We start from the raw sequence: 23,930 nt of genomic DNA, 5'->3' as shown, positions 1-23,930 counted from the left end.
GATTATAAGGCAGAAAATCTGGATCTCAAAACTTTCATTTTTGAGAGTTGATTACTGCGGGCCCCAAACATATCTTAAAGAAAAGAGTTGTTGTATTTGATCAGCAAGGCTTCCCCTTCGCAAAGATATGAGTTTTGCATCAATTCAAAACACTTTTGATTCTTCGTGCGTCCCGCTGCTGCTGGATGAGATGGGTTATTCAATCCAAGGGGTCTGGGTTTGGTAACATGACGTCCTTATTTACTATGTAAAGAAATATGGTGGAATTTTCCTATTTAACTGCAATTATGAAGTAAATAATATCTCTGTGAATACGCCTGCATTTTAGAGAAATGGCTTTCGATTGCATTGCTACCAGACCAACCCTTTAGAAGTTAGAACACGGGTTGTATGGAATAATTGTAATATCAAAATGGATAAAAAAGAAATTTTGTATAAAAAAATGTTCGAGAAAGGTATATAATTTGCTCCATCAAATTATTTCTTATTCAGGTCTTTGTAAAACCTTCCAGTCATTGAAGAACGAATTTGATATTGATCTCAATGATTTCTTTAGAATTCAATGTAGTGCTGTCAAAAAGCGTAAAAATTTTAATATAGAAATTTTCAATGAAGAACTTAAAGAAGAAGCAAAAGAGAAAATAATTATTCCTGAACGTATTCAACTGAAACCGGTCCTTAAGAGCAGACATTTTTACATGATATTAATAAATGAAAAATATGAAAGACTAGCAAGTACTTTTCATTTGCAAAATAAATTTGGCATGTCTCAACAAGATATATGCAAAGCACGCCAATTAATAGTTCAAACTTCAATAGATACAAAAACAAGAGAATTTCAATTCAAGGTATTAAATAAAATTTTGGTACTGAATTATAAGCTCTATAAAATGAAATTGTTTTCTTCCCCTTCATGCTCGTCCAGATGCTCTAAATATAAAACAGTCGAACACATAATGTGGACCTGTAAAGTCACACAAATATTTTGGAATGATGTAAAGTTATTTCTTGATATCATTGATTTCCCTTTCCTCGATGGCAAGACGGTGATAACAGCAGTATTAGAAAAGTGTACAAACAAAATGCTTTTAAATGACAGTTTAGTTATAGCTAAGTTATAAGCAAATGTAATAGCACATAATTATCCTAGTATGTCTTTATTTAAAAGTGTTTTATCGAGATCATACAACGAAGAGTTATACATAGCAAAAAGACATGGACAAGTAAATGTACACGTCAAGGCCCGGTCACACAGCCCTCCACGGGCGTATCGCGGCCGAATCACGGCCAAAATTTCTGCCCGTGAAGCAGACGCTGTTGGACGCTTTGATGTCGCGATAAAGACGCGATACAGCCGTACTTTAACCGTCGTTACACGCGGTAAGAAATTCACACGCGGTTGGCCGCGCGAAAAAGTTTTGGGCTGCCCAAAAATTTAGACCGCGGGTAATCGCGGGCGGTACACGTGGTACACACGCGGTAAAGACGCGGTACAGACGCGGAACGAACGTGCTAGGACGTGCTACGGCCGCGGTTAAGACGTGGTTACACGCGGAATTGGACGCGAAATTTTAGCGGGTAATCGCGGGTGGAGCACGGTCATAGCACGTTTGTTCCGCGTCTGTACCGCGTTGTTATCACGTGCATTAGCGTGTGTACCGCGTGTAAGCGTGGTAGGCCGCGGTACCGCCGCGCTTCACCCGCGATAAGGACGCGGAACAGTCGCCGGCGTCTGTTCCGCGGGCATACCACGGGTAAACCGCGGGTAAGCCAATTTTGCACATTTTCCACCACGGGCAACCGCGGGCAAAAAAAAAATCGCGAAATTTTACCCGCGATACAGACGCGAAAGGCTGTGTGACCGGGCCTTCACCAAGTGGGGTCCACTTGCGCATACAGTAATTAAATACTACAAATTCAAACAAACGTTGTTCAAGTTTCTTTGTTTTCATTCATAAACCCTTTTCTTTCCTTCCCCGTCTTTTGTGTTTATATTCCCCTTTCAGTTTTTGGACCGTGGTGCGGTGGATCCTTGTGTCTGCCAGGGTTGCGCTCTGGGCGCGGGGTGTGGCAGGCGGAGACTAATTTAATTCATTTAAGCCACTAAAATTAAATATTGATTTCCTGTGTTATATTTTACAAGATGTAATAGAATGCTTTTATAATATTGTTTTTATTAATCATGTCACAACTCTGTATTATATTATATTGTTCTGAGTACCAAATAAAATATCATTTGAAAAAGAAAAAAAAGGGTTATGTCATGTTCTTTCAGTCTATCCCTCGGTGTTGTCCACGTTTCATCAAAACTACATTCGATGAATGCACCTTCCCCATCTTGAAAATGGAGTCATGCTTATTTCCTTCTTCTCCTTTTCCTATTTTTCTCTTCTCCATAGCAATAACTGCCAAACTAATTAATTCATTTTATCGAGTGACTTTAAGCTGCTTTGCTTGTTATTATTTTCTTTATTTTATCAAATGAGTAATACCATTTCACAAGAAAAGGGTTGCTCTTGTATTTTTTCCAATTTGAAATATGACCAATCATATTTTCAGGTTTGGACCAAATTTTCACATTGTGTCGCTCTTAATTATTTTTGAGCAGTGCTCGCTGTTCTTTCTTAAAATTCAGAAAGATTTAGTAATGTTGTAAAAGCTTTGATTATTTACAAAACATGCAGTAATACAGGCGCGGATCCAGGATTTTCCAATAGGGGGGGGGGGGGGGGGGGGGGGGCGGAAATTCGAAATTCGCGCAGACCGTTATTTAAACTTACCAATACTGACAAGGTCATATTAGAAGCACTGTACTTTAATAGTGTACTGGTACCTACAAACGGGCACAATTATTTTGGAAAGGGGACATGCTCACGTCACATCTCTTGTCCGATATCAACATTCCCCGTTTTCAAGTTATGCTCACGCGCAATTTTTTTGACATTTCCATCAGTGGGGGCTGAAGCCTCTTGCCCCAATATCTATTTCCTGGTTTAATAATTTGGCGAGTGAGCGAAGCGAGTGAGCGGAAATTTGAGCTTATGTATGTTGTGAAAAGTGTTAATTGTCACCAAAATATACGAGATAAGATATAACAAATGAATATTGGGAATTTTTAAATTTTCGGGGAAAGAGAGGCTGCAACACCATCCCGCATTAACTGCAGGTGTTTTGAAATCAAATCAGACTCCCCAAAAAAGTATCAACCAAAACGCACGATTGCAGTTTCAAAAATCCAAAAAAATGTCAGCTTCAGAGGGGGGCACATCACCCCTCAGACTCCCTCTAAAAGTATTAACCGAATCGCACGAATCTAGGTAAAAAAAAAAAAAAATCAGCTTCAGAGCTAGAGAAGAACCCCCCCCCCCACACACACACACACACACACACAGACACCCCCTGTGCGCGCAAGCGTGAAATTAACACTGGCGCTAATGCGTAAGCAGGGGCGGCGGAGCTATTTCCAAAGTGGAAAGCACCAACAAAAAAGGGCACCTACAAAGCGAAATCTCAAAGCGAAAATATACATTTTTTTAGACATTGGTATATACCCTTTCATTGTGATCCCATTATCAGGGACGATTTCAATATTTGTTTTTCTTTATATATCATACAAGTTATTGCTTAAGCATCACACTTTCGGCTGAGTGTGATTGTCTGAATATTCATTTGCGAGCGAGCAAAGCGAGCGAGAAAAAAATGTAAGATCTGTGAGGTCGCAGAGTGAAAAATTACATCTTATAAAGAGGAAAAAAACCAAATCATGATGGGGTTATAAGCATCACGGAAGACTGAAAAAACATTTGTTTTAAAGTGACATATAATTGTATCATCTATAAATGCGAGCGAGCGAGCGAGCTTTAGGGGAAATAACTCTTAGTCGCTTTAAATTAGGTGCAAGACTAAATGATGAGCAGGTTAGGGGGCACGTGCCCCCCCCCCCCGTGCGCCCCCCCCCCCCTTCGTGCCTACGTGCCTGATGATGAGAGGTTAAGGGGACACATATCGAAAGGGATAAAGACACTTATTAGAAAAGAAAAGGAGCATGTGTCAAGGTACAAAGAGTAATTATCAAAGGTTCAAACTGGGCACTTCTTACACCTGAAAGGAGGCATTCACCAGAAATGAGATAGGGCACTTATGAGTATGGGAAATGGGCATTTGTCGACGGAAAAGAGGCATCCATCAGAAATTGATTTATCAGAGGTAAAAGGGGCATTTATGAAAAGGGAATAGGTCCCTTAATAGAAAGGAAAAGGGGCACGATTCAAAATGGGCACCCATCATAGATGAAAAGAGTACTTATCAGGAGGGGAAGGGGTACTTTTCAAAGTAAAACGAGCATCTCTCAGATTTGAATAGGAGCAATTATCGGAGGTGAAGAGCGCACTGAAGTGAAAAGAATTAACTTTTCATATATGAAAATGGTCATTTACCAGAGATGAAAAGGGACACTTTTATTTATGAAGGGCCTCATTTTTCTAAATAGCCCTTATCAGATAGGAAAGGGGGCACATGTGTTGATGAAATGTGCGCTTATCCGAGTTAAAAAGGGGAAGGGGCACTTCTTTACAAAGCAAAAGTGGCCCTTTGGGGGGGGGGGTACTTGAAGAGTGGGGCGAACTTTGCCCCCTACCCCTGCCACCCGCCACATCATCTGAAAATCCAAAATGATGTTGTAGGGGCCGGGCGCGGCTTTATCATGAGTGCTTTTATGTGAACCTCTTTTTTTATAAATATATTATGCTGGATTCCGACCCAGATTGCACACTCTAAAATGATAGTATGATCATCCCCAATACGCTTGTAGTTCACGTATGCACCCCTTCCTCCTAATTCGTCGTTACCGTCACTGCCATTTACGTATGGCCGGCCGGCGTATTTTTTATTTACACGCTAGCAAGGGGAATTTCTCGATTAATTCCAATGAAACCGCTTAAAATTCCAATTTACATCCAGGAGAAAGTTTGCTTAACTTTTTCTTGAAACACTTGAACGGTTATGGAAACTGTTTGTGTTTCTAATCTCCAAATATTAATATTATTCTGCATCAAATATAAAACATTGATTTCTACTGTGATATGTAAAGGCACGAACTTACTACGTTAATACATACACATATTTTGTTTGTAACCAAGAAGGTGCCCCATGGTAATACATTTTAACAAACACATCAACATGTTACCTATAAACTCATCACCATAGCCATTTAAAACCATATATTAATGATACATGTAAAATATAGATTGAAGCAATTCTCGTCAATTGGCTGTATCTTGAGTGTGATTTATATAATGGATTTTGAGTAACATTTGCATCTACCTGTAGTTGAAGAATAGATACAGTGTATAACATCAATTAAGTTGGAGTTCAATTGGAAGGAAGTAACGAGGAATATTGAAGCAAGGGAGACTGGGAGATGAGGAAAGCAGGAAGTTAGAAATTGAGAGATTACTCGCGTGATAGCCTTGCATTAATGAATCCTTTATATAATGTTGTCTTGAGAGAAAGTAGACGATTTTTTTTTAATTGGAGATTAGTGCAAGTATTAGATATATTGGAAATAGAATTAATGAGAAAGTTATTTTTATCGAGATCAATACATGAGGGGGGGGGGCACCATCAAAATAGGGCACTTTCTGGAATATAAGGTGCACCTACAAAGGGAAACATCAAAATGTAAATCTACCATATTAAGACATTGATAGACGTACGCGTAACGCATGTCACACACAGAAAAATGAGAAGAAAAGAAAGAATAATTTTTTTTTTAAAAGATAGAGGAAAAGGAGAGAGACAGAGAGAGGGAGAGAAAGAAAGAAAGAAAGAAAAAAGGAAGAACATGAAACTTAACTTTACACTTAGGCCTACATATTACATTTCCGACTGAGTTGGCTCGACATGTGCTTAAGTAGTCTGCGGACGAAAGTACAACAATACGAAAACAGAAATTGTCTTTAAGAGAGAAAGAGAGGTTAATTTCTAAAATGAAATGAAAGGAGTTATGTGACTCTCAAGGAGGAAATTACAATTTCTATCGCTCATGACGACTATTTGGAATTTCCTAATTTTTTTTAAAGTTCAAGAACTTCCTGGGGCTCCGCCCCATGCAAGACTCCCGGCAACAGCAAATTATTTACACAATTTCTTGCTGTCTGCTGCCTCGAGATCACTGGAGCGAAGAAAGGTATAGCAAGAATCCCTATATTCAGTGAAGGATTTATCCCTTTTATTATTAAAGACTCCCGACAAAGGCTCCCCCCCTGCAAAATTGGAGAGAGTTTTATGTAGTTTAAGCTTCTAACAACCACGCCCGTGGACCTTTTATTATTTACACAAAGGTAAAAGTGATAGCAAGAATCCCTATTCAGTGAAGGATTCATCCTTTTTATGCAGATGCTTCTTCTACCATTCTTGACCAGAAGTGCGTTTCAAACTCATTGATATGGGCATCATCCCATTGAATGTTGTGTCCAGTGTTACGGGTAAATGTTTTGCTACTTGCTGCCTAATCTGAGGGCTCTGTTGTGCTCTTTAAAAAGAGGACACAATAGGGACGCGCAATTTAAAGATAAACTCCAGTACTGGTAAAAAAAAATTAAAACAAAATTCTCACAGAATCAAACGAAACTTACACTGAATGTTCAAGATTACAAATAAATGACATGTGCCAAACAATTTTGGAAGAAAATGTATACTGGCTGAGTAATGAGCATAGAAAGACAAGGAAATCAAGGTAGTACTAGCCCCGACACCATGTGTGTTGTCCCATATATAGCTTTCTATGTGAGTGCTAATTGTTACTTTACCAAGAATCGGTCAAATTTATTATGATTTTGATGACTCCAGAACCTTGCAGTGCTCACCAATACTTACATGCTACATGATCAACTGTTTCTGATCCTTTCCACACCTTTTCTTTCACAATGCAATCACATTACCAGTACTAAAGTTTATCTTTAAATATCAAGGAATGTATTAGAGTTTATTTCTAAAATGAAATGAAAGGGCTATTTGACTTTCAAGAGCGATAAAAACTCTAATCCATCCCTTGAAATTTAAATTGCACTGCCCCCATTCAGTGCGCCATTTTCAAAGAGCACAAAAAAGCTTCAGATTGAAGATTCCATCTCATAAAATTGTCTATAAGAGAGAGAGAGAGTTTATTTCGAGAGAAAAATGAAATGAAAGGGCTATTTGACAAGAGCCCTTTCATTTCATTTTAGAAATAACCTCTCTTCCTCTCTTATAGATAATTTTCTCTCTTGAAAGTCAATAACCCTTTCATTTCATTTTAGAAATAACCTCTTTTTTCTCCTAAAAGACAATTTCTCTCTTGAAAAGGCTCTGCCAGACCCCTCAAGCTCTGCCATGTTGTATGGATCCATTAGAAAGCAAAATAAGCCCACTCAATAATTGATATATATTAAAACATCATAGCGATTCATCCAAATAAGAAATCCACGTGAGAGGCATTTTGAAAGTTTTAAGAAAATTCTTTCAAATTCCAGGATATTGGGTGTTCTTTTTCAGGAAACTCTATTTAAACGAGTGGAAGCACTGGCGGTTCTGTTTTTTTTTAAACTAACAATTCTCCTTGGATCAGATATAGACCAAAAACAAGCCTCATTATCTTCAGTATACAAGTGTCATTTCGGACCTTACAGCTTTCATAGAAATCGTTTGAGAACCCCTGGTCTACGCATTATACACATCAGGACCAACTTGACAACTTGACAAAAATTTGAGGGGGTTCGACCCCCCCCCCCTCCCCCCTGCGTACGCGCCTGCATGTGCATCCCTTCCTCCTTATTCCCTTATCCATCGTTACCGTCACTACCATTTGAGTAGGGCCGGCCCCCTCCTTAATAACGACTCCCAAGCCATCAAGAATGACCCCATAATTTATAGATTTCCATTCTGCCGGGCGCGGCCTTTTCAGAAGTGTTTCTACACTAACCTTTTCATGCACTCCAGCTTAACATAAACAAGCATGCTAAGATTGTTTTGAAAAGAAGCATAATTTCGACTCAGTTTCGCATAACCTAAAAGTAAGAATACGGCCAGTCAATCCTTCCCCCCCCCTCCCCTCAATGCATCCGCCTTCACGCACCCCCCTTTCCCTTGTCTTTCCCTTATTCGTCGTTACTGTCACTAATTTTTAGTGCCATTTCGTTGTCTTTCTTTCTCCCCGGCTCCTCTCTTCTTTTTCTTTCCTCTTTTTTGAACTCTCTCTCTTTTCTTTACTTTTTTGTTCTCTTTTCTTTTATCTTCTCCTTCCCCCCTTTTTTTTCGTTCTTTTTTTTCTTCCTCTTTTTTCCTTCTCAATTTTTTTCTTCGCCAATGGGGGGGGGGGGGGGGGCGGCCGTTTCGGCCCACCCGGCCTGGATCCGCCACTGGTAATAGACAAAAACTCTTCGGAATCAACTATTCAGAGCAATATTTTCTAGCTGCTGGACTGTAAGCATAACTTTTCATTTCATCACTGTCTTCTTGAAGGGTCACCATGGAAAGCGGTGCAACTAAAGTGCACGTAACATCAACATAACCATTGTCAACATATCGAGATGTAAGCAGTAGAGGGAATAGGGAGAAGGAAGGTAGAGAGAGGAAAAAAGAGATTGAAAGAACGAGAGAGAAATAGAAAGAGGGGAGGAAAGAGAAAAAGAGAGAGGGGGAGCTAGATAGGGGAAAATAGAGTGAGAGGGGAGAGGGCGTCTGGGGGGGGGGGGAGAGCGAGAGAGAGAGAGAGGGGGTGGGGGGAGAGGTTGAAAAAGAAACTAAAATCAAACTAAGAGCTGCACATCATCACAAAAAGTGATTGAAGTTTGAAGCCACGGAAATAATTTAACACAATGCATACATGTACTCCTGTTTATGAAATGCTCATTGTTTATTCGAAAAAAAATGGACCTTGCTCCCCAAACACTGATACGTTACACTGAGCATGCAAATACAGTACAGCCAACTTGGTGTAGTGTTTCAAGTAAATACTAAATATTCATCAAATCGTTAACTATGATCAAAATAATGCAACTCAATTCAACAATATATGGCTAAGAGGCTCTGTGCATATGGAAACAGCATCGATACTTTCTCTCCTTATTTTTGTCTTTGTTTTATTTGTTGATATAATTAAGTAAAATTCTTTACATTATCTTTTTCCATGTGTTTTACCTAACTACATCATGTACAATTACAGCCTCATGACCAATTTATTATATATTGTCTTACAGTCTATAGGTTACGATTTGTAATGTTTTAGAAAGCAAAGGACACAGCCTCAATTAAGTACAATAATATTCGAAGATAAAAATGTACAATATTTTGCTATCTAATACAAATGAATGATAAACAAACCACAAATATTCCCCACATATCTAAACAATTATAACATCTATGATACATGATTGAATAACATATCTTGAAAATTCCTCATGAATCCCAATTAACTAGAGCATTGAGTACTGGTATGGTAAAAAGTAATTTTGTAATGTCATCGCTTCATCAAATGGGTAAGAACACTAACCACATGAATAGAATTGCTTTTGAAGTTCTTTAAAGTTTGAAATATGTCCAGCCATTTTTCAGGTATGAAATATTTTTTTGATACCATGATGTGTATCCAACGTGTATGCAGTATTAGCTTTTCTTTTTGATTTTTAGAATGATGTAGTAATTTTGATATATATTTGAGGATTACAAAACGTTGTAACCAAATCATTTATTCCGAACAAATTCTACAGGACATTTTTGTTTTATTGTAAAATTACAAAACCAGTACTCGACGTAACCTTTGTAGGAATAAATCATTCATATAGAAATTGCTTCATAGTCGTAAGCATCATTATTCAACGGTAATCATGGAATGTGCTTTTGAGAAACATCAGAAATAAATGTAAAGAATAGCAATAGCAATATAAAGAAAAGTTCACCAATTACTGGTACAATCATGACAAATCTGATTACGATTACTATGAATACTAAGCGTTTGTACTGAATTTGAATTTTACAGCCCTCTCCCCTCTCATTCCAAAAGTGGAGTGAACTATTAAATGCTATTCAGTTCCTATTCATGCAAGAAAATCTGTGCAAAGAGTTTCTCAAATTCAATTCAAAGTCGTTAAAAATTTGTAGGCACAAGAATTTGAAACAATTCCACTTGAAGTATAAAGTAATCGGTGTAGATTAATCCAGGTTAAATACATGATATCCCTGAACCTGTGGACAGTTGAACTGTTCATCTTTCTTCCTTTCAAGAATCCTGATTCTAATCAGTCACATCCTTCTTCAATTCTCAGATTATTTGAATGATTATAAAAAGTGTGACACCCTTATGTCTTCCCCCGCACAGGAGTCAAAACTTCTTGTGTTTTAATTTTTCAACGTCTTTGCGTGTGAAAATGTCTAATTCCATCCTATGCGAAACAAACGACGACCAGTACAGTTAATAATGACAGTAACTAACCCAGGCTATTCTTACCAAATGTTAACATCAGCAATATTTCTTCAGGATATATAAGGCTTTAAAAGAAAGTTGTTGTATCGCCCTTTGCGACCGACAGAAAACAGAAAAAGCAGCCACTGTGGACAGGTGGCCTTTCTAGACAGGTTCTACAACACATTTCTCTCTCAAGGGGGACAAAATGCATGGCCACTTTAGACAGGTGGCTTTTATAGAGAGGTGGCCACTAAGACAGGTTTTACTGTACTTGAATCGGTATCACAGTTCAAGATACAAATAATACTAAAAATCTGGTTTGCATCACAATTTGTTAAAAAATATACCACATTCATAAATCCAAACTGCGTTGATGGTGGTATTCAGTGATTCTATTTCTATCATTCCTGTTTGGACATTTGTACACATGTACCAGTATAGAAACACATAAAGAATGTATAAAATGTATATCTATTTATATATAAACACATAAAGTATGAATCATATACATGTATGTTATCCCAAACTACACATTTCTGTATGTAGATATGACTCCCTCAGGTTAAGAGTTTATAAAACAAAATAACAAATTAATAAGAAGCATGGAAATTGTTTTAATCTCGACACATTTGATACACACACAGCTATGAATATACATGACACCTACTTCAAATCCATGTTGAAAAGACTAAACCGATGATACATATAGTACACAAATAATGCATGTGAATGAGTTCATTGTATGATCTATCTGCAATCAAGTTGAGGCTGTATGCATCTATCATATGAAACCGTCGTACAATAGGTGCAAAAACAGACTAAACAAGAGCCGTAGATCATATAATGAATGAATGAAAACATGCATCATTTGCCTTATATAACATAACTCCCAGGTCCTTGTTATTTGATGTAAAAAGTGTTAAAAAAAGATTATTTTGTGTCAATATCACTGACAAATAAATGCCTAGTTCAATATGCTTACTTTAGCTTGTACACAAAATTAAGTGCACTTAGCTCTATACGCGCACTGCTGAACATCACATACTTAAAACTCTTTGAATAGTATTTGAAATTGTTTTTTAATTAAAAAAAACGTGGGATAGTCTGAGTAAATGAATCGAACGTGATCAAGTTTGACCAATCATTTGATTAGGATCTAGGAGTGAGTTGTATAATAATATATACAATATATACACATAATATACATCCAACAACACATAAAGTATTTGAATATTTAACCACCCCCCAAAAAAAATAAAAATAAAAGAGCACATTAATCAAAACACCATTAATTATCTAAGTTACATTAACCAACTATAGAGAGCAGATTGAAGTTCCTGGCAAAAACTGTTGAGTGGGAAGACGTCGCTGCCTCCACCCCCCCCCCCCCCCCCCCCCCCACCCCTCCCCTGCCCAACACCCATCCCTACGTGACACTCCCCCATCCTTCTCGTGACACTTTTGTCTTTCAGAGCTCAAAGAATCTCTCTCTCTCTCTCTCTCTCTCTCTAGGGCAGTGTCTGTCTGTCTGTCTATGGACAAAGTTCCACATAGTTACCAGGGAAGAGTCCAGTCATGCCATGGCTGACTCCTTCATACCAGCCATCCTCGTTCTTCTTCAGTACATAGATGATTGACCCTTCTTCGAACGAAAGCTCATCTTCTCTGTCGGCACCATAGTCAAACACTGCAACAACTGCAAAACAAAACAAAACAAAAAAAGGTGCTATAATAGTTAGTGGATCCAGAATAATGATGCGCTCATCAACCCTTGAAAAGTGTAATCACTAAAGGGGAACCACGGTACAAGAACTGAAGATAGAGATATATGCTGTCAAATATTTTCGATCAGGTAGAGCGAAGCAAGTGGAGCGTAAATTGGCGTTGGGTCCAGGGGCGTAGCCCAATGAAGCTCAGGGGTTTTAGGCATTTAATGATGGTCAGATGAGCATCCAGGGGCCCGCCTTAGGGAAGCTCAGGGAAAAGGCATGCCATTTCAGCAACATTTGTAAATTACTGGTATTGTTTTAGAAATAAATCAAGTTTGAATTTTATTAGGGGGGCAAATACCCTGATCCCTCCTCCCCCCTATCATTATGCCAGGGTGAGGGAGCATAGTCTCACTTTCTCACTTTTTCAGGGGGGGGGGGGAAGATCCCCCCTAAACAAATTGAAGGGGAGGATTGACAATCATAGTCCAAAGTTCCATGTTCAACTCTTTGCCAGGTATTGACATGTACAACATACAGCTCATTTTCTTTCTCTCTTCTCTCTCCCTTTCTATCCTTCTCTCTCTCTCTCTCTATCCCCCCCTCTCTCTCTCTCTCTCTCTCTCTCTCTCTCTCTCTCTTTCTCTCTTCTGTTCTACATGCAGGAGAGATTTGCAAGGTGTGGTCTCAAACAAAAATTAAAGCTCCTATTGTCTGAATAGGCTATATTAGCTATGACTTAAAGACTATGTCCCGTTTGCATGCAAAAAAAATGAAAAGGTTAAATTCCAACGGCATTTGAAAGATAGATACTAATTCAGAAATTCCCTCAAAACGAAAGGGCTTGAAACTATCTTTAAGTGGTAAAATAATGACCATTAGTTGTTGATTCAACTTTAGTGATTGCAATCCATTTAGTAATAGTCGGATTTTCTGAACTTTGTACCAAATGGTTGTACGTTTTGTGCTGCGCAAAGATTCAATCAGTTTAACTTTGGCCATTACAAGAATTGGGTTAATGCATGATGTAGACAAATGCTCATGTACCCTTTACAGCTCATTTTATGTACATGTATGTTATTATCAAAGAAAGAAAAAAGTCAGTCAGTCACTCAATAGTGCCTGACAGTGAAGTCTAGAAAGTAAACAAGTTTCCTTGCATAAATTGAATATAAGGACACTGCTAACGTTTAAATTTCACAGAAAGGACATATGTGACATGATATATATTCATAATTTCTGCAAAGTTCTACAGAATTTGTAACTCCAGCCTGGAGTTACAGAATTTGATGTTGGCTGCAAATGGGACATATAAGTACCTTTAACGGGGTTGCATTTAAAAAAAAATTAACCCATCATTTAGTTGAATAGAAGTAGAAAATCCGAGAAACATAATGTTGAGAGTTTGAGAAAAATTAGACTGGACAGAGAATAATAATAAATGAATAATGGTCATTATGTGTGATGTCATACACAATACTCATGCATGGAGAATTCTCAAATTAGGTGAGTACAGGAAATAATACAAATTAATTATTATACATACAAGCTTGCATACAGGCCTCATTTCCCAGAGAACAAAATCATGTACTGTATTTGATTCCTGTTTTTTTATTTTTATAGAGTTCAATATTGCAAGCATATTGCTCTTCCTCTGTATATTTAACACATCAGCAATGCTGAGCGTGATTTTCTCACAGTATTAAATCACGCACACGTGCATGAGCGAGTGCTGCATGTGCATGCTGGCTTCAATAGCTGTAATGTAACAATAAACTACTTTAAAAAGTAATTTTGAACAGAAGACCTGTATATAATGTAAACTGTGTTGCTTTTATTGCATTTAAACACCAATTTATATAAAAAAAACTTGGATCCTCTTTAATGTCACCAAATTTCCAAATTGTACTTTAAGACTACCGGTTGTCAAGACTCTGTTGAATTGGAAACAAACATTGTGGGTAGCATATTACATGTCCTTTTACAAAAGGTCTGTATAGAAATGGACAAGTTCTCCATGCATCAAGTAACATGACTGCATGGTCAATATAAGAGTCCACATAAGATCTCAACTTTCAAATTGCTAAAAGTTTCTTATTCTTTGTCAAGATTTTCCTGAAATTTTGACTGCCTTGTTTCTCTTCTTAAATCTGGTTCCGCACGAGCATGTCATGCAAACAAATAAATATTGAATGCAGGTTTCTTAATGGTGGATTTGAGCCCACAGGGAACTTATGCAAGTTTATATAGAATATTTGATGTACAACAATTATTGAAAATATGTGCATGAAATGAAGGAATATAAATCAGAAGGATAGCACCTTTACATGGTAACATGATATTTTAAATATCGGATATGAAGATTCTAGGTTTCTGATTGGTAAAAACTGCAGGCATGAAATTCGTTACTGACTGCTGGGCAGTATAGCGAAATATATTGACCGGGCATAGTTCTACTTGCCCATACAATGCAAGGACGCAATGTTTGCACGTGAAATTAACATCGAATATGCATGGTGATACACGCGCAATGCTCTTTGATGGGTAAATTTCCTTTGACTCTACAAATACGCTTCAAAAGACATACTTTTTTTTACGAATATCTCTTTTTAAGAATTAACACTTGAGATGCACTTTATAAAACAAATATTAACTGCTTATTGTTTGGGTCACGGATAAAAGTATAGCTTCTCTGTGATCACGAGACTGTACTATGCATGTTGACTTTGTCTCAGGGCACATTTCGATTTCAATATTTGTATATTAGAAGGGTTTATAGATGAATATAAGAGATGGGGAACAAATCTACATCATTGACACAGAATTATATCATGCCTGATTGACATCGTGAAATATTTCAGTTACACACACACAAATTGAAAGGCAAGAGAAAGAGAGAGAGAGAGAGAGAGAGAGAGAGAGAGAGAGAGAGATAGCAAAATACTTTTCAATACCGTAGATGGACAAACTTAACTACAAGTCCATACAGACGGACTTACATGTACATCATCAATTTCATTTATATAATGAATATGGACTGGCATTGTGATAATGCTTTATGGAGGCAAGAGTTGACATGAAATGAGGATGTTTGGGAGAGTTAGGAGAGCTTTTTCTTTTACCTTTCTCAATGTATGAAGGCGGATCTTCTTGTTCATCTAAACATTTCAAGAATCCACAATAAATTGAATATCTCACTTGAAATCATAAATTATTAGTAAATTTCTTTGGAATCTTGTAATCAGTAAGTTCTCAATACATTTCGCCTCACAGTGGAATCTCTGATGGCCTAGCCCCATATTTAAATCACTGATGTGTCTCTGTAATGTCTCAATTCAATTTTGAAAGACCTACAATCAAGCCATGTGAATTTGAATGGATGTGAGTGAAAGATTGGACCGAATTTCTGAATTCACACATTTAATTTACCAGTAGTTTTACATAATCCAGTCTGAAGGTCAAACAAATACACCATGTGTTTCAAATTGGACGTTATTAAGCAAATATTAATCGACTATGAGGGTAATGGTACAAACTATCATCGCCAAGGTGATCACCGAGGCGATGATATTTGGTATCCATTGCCCGAGTAAAGGAGGTTAATATTTGTTTTATATCTCACATCGGCAATAAGGTCTATTTAAAGTGAATTTTACATAATTAAAAGAACTGATTCTGCAGTCAGTTTAGCTTCAGCTAGATTTTACAAAGCACAACACGCATACATGTAATACAGTCGATGCGTACTCATTTGACATTGACATTGACATTGTCATTGACATTTCGCGTAACCTACTTTGCTATGCTTATTCAATGGGCAAGTGGGGCAGCAGCAAAAAATTACGGTACAAAAGTCCTATCGCAGGGAGATAGTACTTATCTATCATTTGTCATGTGACTACGTTTAGACCAATCAGATTGCAAGATTCTTAGTATGCGGGATATAATCCATATTAATACCAAAGATTTGGTCTTATAATCCTTACTATTACTTTCATTTTTTAAAATATATATATATCAACATAAGAATCAAGTCCTTTTACTAAGCCAGGGTGGATGATAAGTAAAGGTTTCTCAAGCTCACTGATGGTCTTTACAGAAACCATGGAATGACACCAAAACATGCAGTCAGTCATAGAACTATACATTGCTTTGCATGTGGATCCTAAAAAATAAGGCAATCTTTACATTCCTGATTCTAGCGTTTCTAAAATACCTGTAAATGTGCATACATGCTATAATATGCCCCAATGCCCATTTCATCCAATGATTTGTTTACATGTATGCATACACAAATAGAATATTAAACTTTGGCCTGTTCGAGGCGTACACGTACAGTAGTTCTAAGCCTCTTGTGCAGTATACTTAGACTTCATACAAGAATGGTTGTAAAGTGTTGCTATAAAAAAATCGGTAGCTATAGCGAGCAGAAAAATGACTATGTGACTACACCCACCTTTCTCGATGTACTGCGCTGGGACAATCTGGTCATCTTCAGCCTGTTCAAACTCTGGAGGGGGAGGCATCACGATACTCTCACGGCTATAAACAATGGCATCCATAGGGGGAGGTGGTAAATCAGAGCCTGTCAAGGAAGAAATCAGGGCGGGCGGGTGCAATGGTCAAAATTTGTTAGAGCTACTCAATTTTTGCTACCCATTCATGTAATTTGTTACGTCTTCTTGTTTACAGTCATTACGTGTTTTAATAAATGATCTCTGTTGGCCACTATTCTTCTTTCATTGATTATGTATTCCATATTTTTTTCGCACTCATTATTATCTGAGGGGTCCACAATTTACAAGCTCTGCTTTTCAGTGGACCTCTCCATTTCCTCAAAATATAAATGCAGTTAAATTTTAAAATTCATTTTTTGTCTTCCTAAAATGTATAAATTATTATTAAGATTTGTTTATTACAAATGTAACTATGTTTTGTATACATTTTACATTGTATTCGTTATTATGTATTGTATTTTGTTGGAAATGAAAAAATAAAAATGAATGAATAAATGAATGAGCTGGTAAATCAAATAGTCTTTGTCACAGGAAAACACAATTAATCATAACCAGAAAGCAAGTCGACAAATTCAAACTAGCATTTACCATCTGCAACATGTATGTCTTTATGAAACACTGGTGATTATCACATAGTGTTTTTCATTTTTTTATCAATTATTTATTTGACAAAAGGTAGGTGAGATTGAATGTTGCAATTAAAAAATGCGCAGTTTATAGAAAGTTATATATAAAATAAAATAGTAAGATTTCATCATACTACGAATGTTAGTCCCTTATTAAATGTGATTTTCATGCAGCCCAATCCTGTCATAATATTACAACACAGAATGTTAGTTTATATATGATTTGACATGTGCATTAAATAAGTCATGCAAAAATTAAGAATCATAAAATCATTGGACCAGTGACATGAATCTTTGGCCTTTTTTTCTCCAAACAGCTTGATATATATCCTGAACCTACCTCCCATATCAGGTGGTGGAGGCATACCAATATCTCCATATGGGTTTATTGAGCTACGCTTTGCCTCTCCTGCACCCGGCCTCATACCAATAGCCTGGTTCAGCTGTGCCGCAAAATTTGGCTGTTGCTGTGGGGGTGGTTGATGGGCTGCTTGGGGTGGTTGGTGTGCCGCTGGTGCAGGTGAAGGTGCGGGGGGCATCATACCTCCTATGGGAGGTGCCGGAGGGGCAGGAGGACCCATATTTGGTGGTGGTGGTTGGCCCATGTGAGTGTGTGATGGACCACCCATGCCAGGAGGAGGTGGAGGTGGTGCTTGACCGGCATGCCCCATACCAGGGAGAGTACCTGGCATGCTTGGAGGTGGGGGAGGGGCTGGAGGTACATTTGGTTCAGGCTGTCCCTGCATGTATCCTTGAATCGAAGGCCTTTCCTTTGGCGGTGCCCCGTGCTGAGAATCCCGCATGCCCACTCTACCGATAGACATATACTGGGATGGTACAGTCGGTGCAACCGGTGGGTGGTTGGGCATTCGCCTACGCATGGAGTTATACGGGTCATCCAGTCGCGGCTGATAGACTGGCAATGCTTCGTACCCACCACCACCACTGTTAGATGTAGAAGTGCTCGCTTGTGAGTCTGCTCGCTCACGAGTAGCTCTACCTGACACTGTTGAGGGAGAACTAAGTTTGAGACCATGACCTACATCATCCAGGGCTTGAAAGTCAATGGGAGCGGATTTATACTTAAGCTGCTTCTCAGGATTGGGTGGTGTGATGACCTTATGAGTGCGGGGGCAATTCTTGTTGGTGGTTAATACACCAATCTCTCGACGAGCTACTTTCTCCTTGTGAATGGCAACATTCTGAAAGAAAGAAAAATAGTTTTGTACATTAGAAATATCTATATTAATCATTAAACAGAATGAAAAAACCAAAAGAAAATCAAAACACAATCATAAATATTCAATAATCATAGATATAGGTCCTTTGAGAAGGAACTGATCTGCACATACTTCTTACCTATTTTGATGCTAATTTGATACTCTATGCTACCTTTCAGGCAATCCTAACTGGAACTCTCCAATTGATCTCAATCAGGGCTCAAATTAATCTTTTGTCCATGGGGACTCTTCAAAAAAAAAAAGAGCCCCAGTGAGCCTTCTCTACTCGGATGGGTGGTAGGGAATAGTCTCCATTCAGACTCTTATCTGAACCTATTTTTGTGGGGGAGTTATTCGTCTGGAAGCCCAGCTTGCGCAATGTTAACCACACAAATTTATGAAAATCAAAATCAGTGTGTTATAGACATATGATTATTAAATACTGCCTTCTTTAACAACCATTGAATCATTGACCCTATTGACAAATCGGAGTAAACACAGGAATACCTCAGCAAAATGATTTCATCTGTGCCCTATTCTTTGATCATCCTTAATTGTTTGTATTCCTATACCGATAAATTGGAAGGAATTCAATTGCTGCCAATTATTACCAAGTATTGTCTATGGTATCTTATTACCCAGGAGAAAAGGCAGAGCCTACATGTACCTGTGCTATGTGATTGATACTGGACTCCATGGTGGCCAGCTGAGTGGCTTGAAGATCTAGCATCTGTAGCATGCTGGTGGCGAGTGTGTTGATCTGATATGCTACGCTGGCAAGGGATTGAGTGGTGAAGTTCTTGGTTTCCTCCAGTGCTCTCCTCTTATCAGTAGCCTTCATCAAAAGAGACAGAAAAAGATATTCGAAATTTGAAATCCTATTTTTGGACTCTTTACTTCCTATTTATTATCATTTCTTGTTCAAATCATGAAGCCCATACTATTATTATTTAAACCAAAAAAGAAAAAAAAAATCGTTAATTGCCATAGCAATATTCATTTTCATGTTCACCGTTTCGGAAATTGGAATCTGAATTAAACAGAGATATCGTGTGTGCGTTGTGGTGTCCGGCTGCATTGATTTAATACATGCGATGAGATACTTTTGAGCTTGAGACTCACACAAATCGGGCTCTAAATCTGAAAAATACTTGAAGTACAGCTCATTTTATGGTACCCATATTTCTTACAGATATGCGTAAGATACTCAATTTTTCAGATTCGGGTAGCGGATTACATCACTAAAATGTGATATTTAAGGATATATTTTCCATTGCAAATGTGGTTCTTCAGTGACTCTGGCATGTTATAGTATGTGTGGGATATGTGATATGCTATTATGCAATGTATTTTAAAGGGATTTTACCATGTATCCAACGGACCGGCCGAAAACTGGTGATGGTGGATTACACACATAGGAGCATCACTATCCTGGCTGTGTAGTAAAAGCTGTGCTTTTGATTCTCAACATTTCAAACACCACTGTACAAAACTCAACTGATTTCACTCAAAATCGGTACTTTAGTGACAATTGATGACACCTAAATAGCAGTAAAATACATTTTTTTTAACTTACTGATGTTAAAAAGAATAATTTTAGAATTCAAATTGTAAGTCTACTGTCAAACTTTGCTTACAGCTGCATCGACTTGATTGTGTAGAGTCTATGCGATATTGTGTGGTGTGTATATTTGTGTATAGGTCTAATAATACCTGCCTCACAGGAAGCATACAGTGCTAGAGATCAATACGCATTAGCATTGACTCTCTATGCTTTGCTGGAGTGGTTTACTCTAGAACTTCTATAACCAGCAGGGGCGCTGGTCCGAGAATAAGGATCGTCTTCATAAACGAGGATCGTCTTCATAAACACGGACCGATGCGTCCTCAAAAATAAGGACCGTCTGCATTTTCGCAGACGTTTCATATTTTTGATTGGTGCATTGGCGATGCAAAAAACGGATTCTGCAATGATTTTCTTCATGCATTTTACATTGACTTTGTACAGAGACCTTCACATTATGAGCAATAAATCCTTGGGAAGACAGACAACCCATAAAAGTAGACGGTGAACTAGTCTAGGGTTATTTTCCCCCTGGGAATTCATTTTTGGCATCGCCAGCAGGCCGTTATGTAACATGAAACCCCCAGAGCGCCGATGAAAAAAAACGTCCTCGAAAATGCAGATAACCCTTATTTTTCAGGACACATTTTGTCTGCATTTATGAGGATATCCTTGTTTATGAGGACGATCCTCATTCTACTGTAGGACCAGCGCCCCTAGAGTCAAGGAGCCGGTTTTCGGCCACTTAAGACAAAATCCTATTTTTTGGACCCTTTACTGCCTATTTATTATCATTTCTTGTTCAAATCATGAAGCAAATATTATTATTATTTAAACAAAAAAAGAATCCCAGAAAAAAATCACGAATTGCCATGACAATATTCATTTCAATTTTCACTGTTTTGGAGCCGATTATCGACCTAGCGAGTCAGTTTACGCCACATGTACAAAGTCAATAGGAAGCGCGCGCGCCATGCGTTTCCGCGCTGATCTATAGCACAAGCGGGCGGAGCAGGTATCCCACGCTGGAGCTCCCCGGTGCTCGCTTGGTCGAAAACTAGCACTGCAGTGATCGGAAATTGGAATCTGAATTAGACAGACATATCGTGTGTGCGTCGCGGTGTTCGGCTGCATTGATTTAATACATGCGATGAGATACTTTTGAGCTTGCGACTAACACAAAATCGGGCTCTAAATCTGTAAAAATACTTGAAATAAAGCTCATTTTATGGTACCCATATTTCTTACAGACACGCGTAAGTCTAAGATACTCAATTTTTCAGATTTGGGTAGCGGGACCGCCGATTACATCGCTAAAATGTGATATTTTAGGATATATTTTCCATTGTAAATGTGGTTCTTCAGTGACTCTGGCATGGTATAGTATGTGTGAGATATGTGTTATGCTATTATGCGATGTATTTTAAAGGGATTTTATCATGCATCCAACGGATCGGCCGAAAACTGGAGCTGGTCGATTACCCCCTCCTTTACTCTAGTACTAATACTGATAACTTAAACTTATTCAATAACATAAGGGTTTTTATTTACATGACGTTATGGCAGCCGAAGCTGAATTGCAGGTCATTTACAAGGTACTTATTTATTACTACAATATAGAAATTACATTATCGTTAGCAATTTGGTGAATATCTGAGATTCTGACATGTCGGACAATTAATTTGATCTTTTCACAACTTAAAAATTGGTAGGTGGGACCGAAATGATCAGATGATCGAATGAATAACTCTATAATTACAAATAGTTTACCTTTAGATAATTATCTTCGCAATAATTAGCTACATCTTGCAAGTTGTGATGACTGTCCTGCAAAGCCTGTCTTCCAGCAGGAATTTCATTTTCGAAAAGAAGTTCTAACGTCGACATTTTGTCAGATTTTGTCCAAATTTCCACAAACTTCCGTATTCATAAAAGGAATTGTGGGATATCTAGGAGTGCCACTCTATTTCCGCAATAGTCTGAATTCAGACGTAGATATAACCTCTGCCAGACAGTCGTGATGTTTTTGATGAGAAATCGGAAGCGAAGTTCAGAACGTAACAATGTTCGATGACTTGACACAACCGTGCACAACTAGATGTACATGATTAACTGAGGAAAGCCGGGGGAGGGGGAGGGGGGCAGGGGGCCCGCCCCCTTGGAAAAAACGTGTGAAAACACGTTAATTTTACCTTTTTTTGGAGATGCCCCCCCCCCTCGCGCTATTTGTCAAATTTTCGAGGGCCAACAAAAAATTAGTGCTCACTACCCCCCCCCCCCCCCACTGAGCGAAATATGGTGGCTCAATATAAAGGCCACTTAGGGAGTGTAGGACGTGTGTACCCCCCCCCCCCTTTCCATGCACGCACTGACAATTTTCGGTAAATTAATTCATAATTACTGTAAGAAAGTTAATGAGATTATTTTTTTCTTTTAGAATAGACCTACTTCAAAACCGGCGAATTTGTCGGCAAATGTAATGATCTAACGAGTCTCTACTTTTTTCCTCCCTTCTCATTTGTTCTAGTTGGGATTAATATTTTCATCTTTGGTCGACATTTCGTGAGTGTGTATGCGTGTGTGTGTGTGTGTGTGCGTGCGTGCGTGTGTGTATGTTGGAGGGGGGAACCTAAATTTGTCGATTTTTGTTTGTTAAGGGTGTTAATCATAAATTATTATTGGACCTCATGGATGGTCGACGAAATGGGAATTAGTCAAGAGAATGATATGTCTGTGTACATCATCCTTGAAAAATTAATCCGAGACTTCATCCGTCATTAGTTTTGCACAAGGCAGTAAGGATACGCTCATGTAAAGGCGGCCCTCCAGGGGGGGGGGGCACAGTGCCCCTTTAACTTTGTAAGAAGTGCCCCTTCTTACATAGGAAAAGTGTCCTTTTTACTTTGCAAGTGCCCCTATTAAAATGTATAAAGGCCCTTCCCTTCTCAACCTATGATAAGTGCCCCCTTTGCTTCGACAAGTTCCCATTTTCCTTTGCAATAAGTGTTACAATAACAATAACAATCACACGATAAGGGGGCACGTTCTTCTTTTGGATACGTATTAAGGCATAGGCTACTTTATTAGGTTCCAAGCGAGGAATGGTCACGTTGTGCTCCTATCACCACCACCCCAATCCAATATTCCTCTAAACAGTGCCATATATCCATGCAACTAACAGCTTCCTGTCAGGCATGTGACCAAACAGGTGAGAGTGAAATTCATTCGCAGCCTTGCGTGACCGTAGTAATTATATACAACATCACGAGCCATGCTGGTCACGAGCACAGACAGAGGCGACGGAGTGACTTCCAAAGTGGGGGGGGGGGGGAGGGGACCAACAAAAAAGGGCACTTTCTGGAAAAAGGGGGAACCTTCAAAGGGAAATCTCAAAGCGAAAATATACCATTTTTAGACATTGGTATATACCCCTATAATTGTGATTACATGAAAAGGGATGGTTTCAATATTTGTTTCTCTGTATACATCGTATAAGACATTGCTTAAGCACCATACCTTGCAGTTGGGTGTGATGGTCTGAAAATTCATTTGCGAGCGCGAGGACAAAATTAAGATTTGTGAGGTCGCAAAGCAAAAATTACATCTCATAAAGAGGAAAAGCCTAATCCTGAAGGGGTTAAAAGCACATTCTCATAACAGAAGACTGAAAAGACCTTTGATAAGTAACATAACTATGACATATATAAATGCGAGCGAGCGTAGCGAGCGATCTTTGGGGAATATTGCTTATAGTCGCTTGCATTTAGGGGCACGTTTAATGATGAAAGGAAAAGGGGACACTTATCGAAAGGGATGACACTTATTAGAAAAGAAATGGTGCACGTGTCAAAGT

At 38.4% G+C, this 23,930-nt stretch overlaps 1 protein-coding gene across 1 annotated transcript; it reads right to left on the bottom strand.

Moving 5' to 3' along the window:
* Positions 1 to 11,886: 11,886 nt before the first annotated feature.
* On the bottom strand, positions 11,887 to 22,057 carry LOC115929182 (abl interactor 2-like). The gene is made up of 5 exons (XM_030997634.1): positions 21,848 to 22,057; positions 19,181 to 19,348; positions 17,634 to 18,495; positions 16,607 to 16,735; positions 11,887 to 12,137 (listed from the first exon to the last, which is right to left on the bottom strand). The coding sequence occupies exons 1-5, from the start codon at positions 21,962 to 21,964 to the stop codon at positions 11,974 to 11,976; spliced, it is 1,440 nt and encodes a 479-aa protein (XP_030853494.1). The 5' UTR covers positions 21,965 to 22,057; the 3' UTR covers positions 11,887 to 11,973.
* Between the last annotated feature and the right edge of the window lie 1,873 nt (positions 22,058 to 23,930).

Source organism: Strongylocentrotus purpuratus, unplaced genomic scaffold (assembly GCF_000002235.5).
Source record: "Strongylocentrotus purpuratus isolate Spur 01 unplaced genomic scaffold, Spur_5.0 spur5_contig_858, whole genome shotgun sequence".
NCBI lineage: Eukaryota > Metazoa > Echinodermata > Echinoidea > Camarodonta > Strongylocentrotidae > Strongylocentrotus > Strongylocentrotus purpuratus.
Note: the sequence above shows the minus strand (reverse complement) of the source record. Positions and strands in the feature narration are given on the sequence as shown.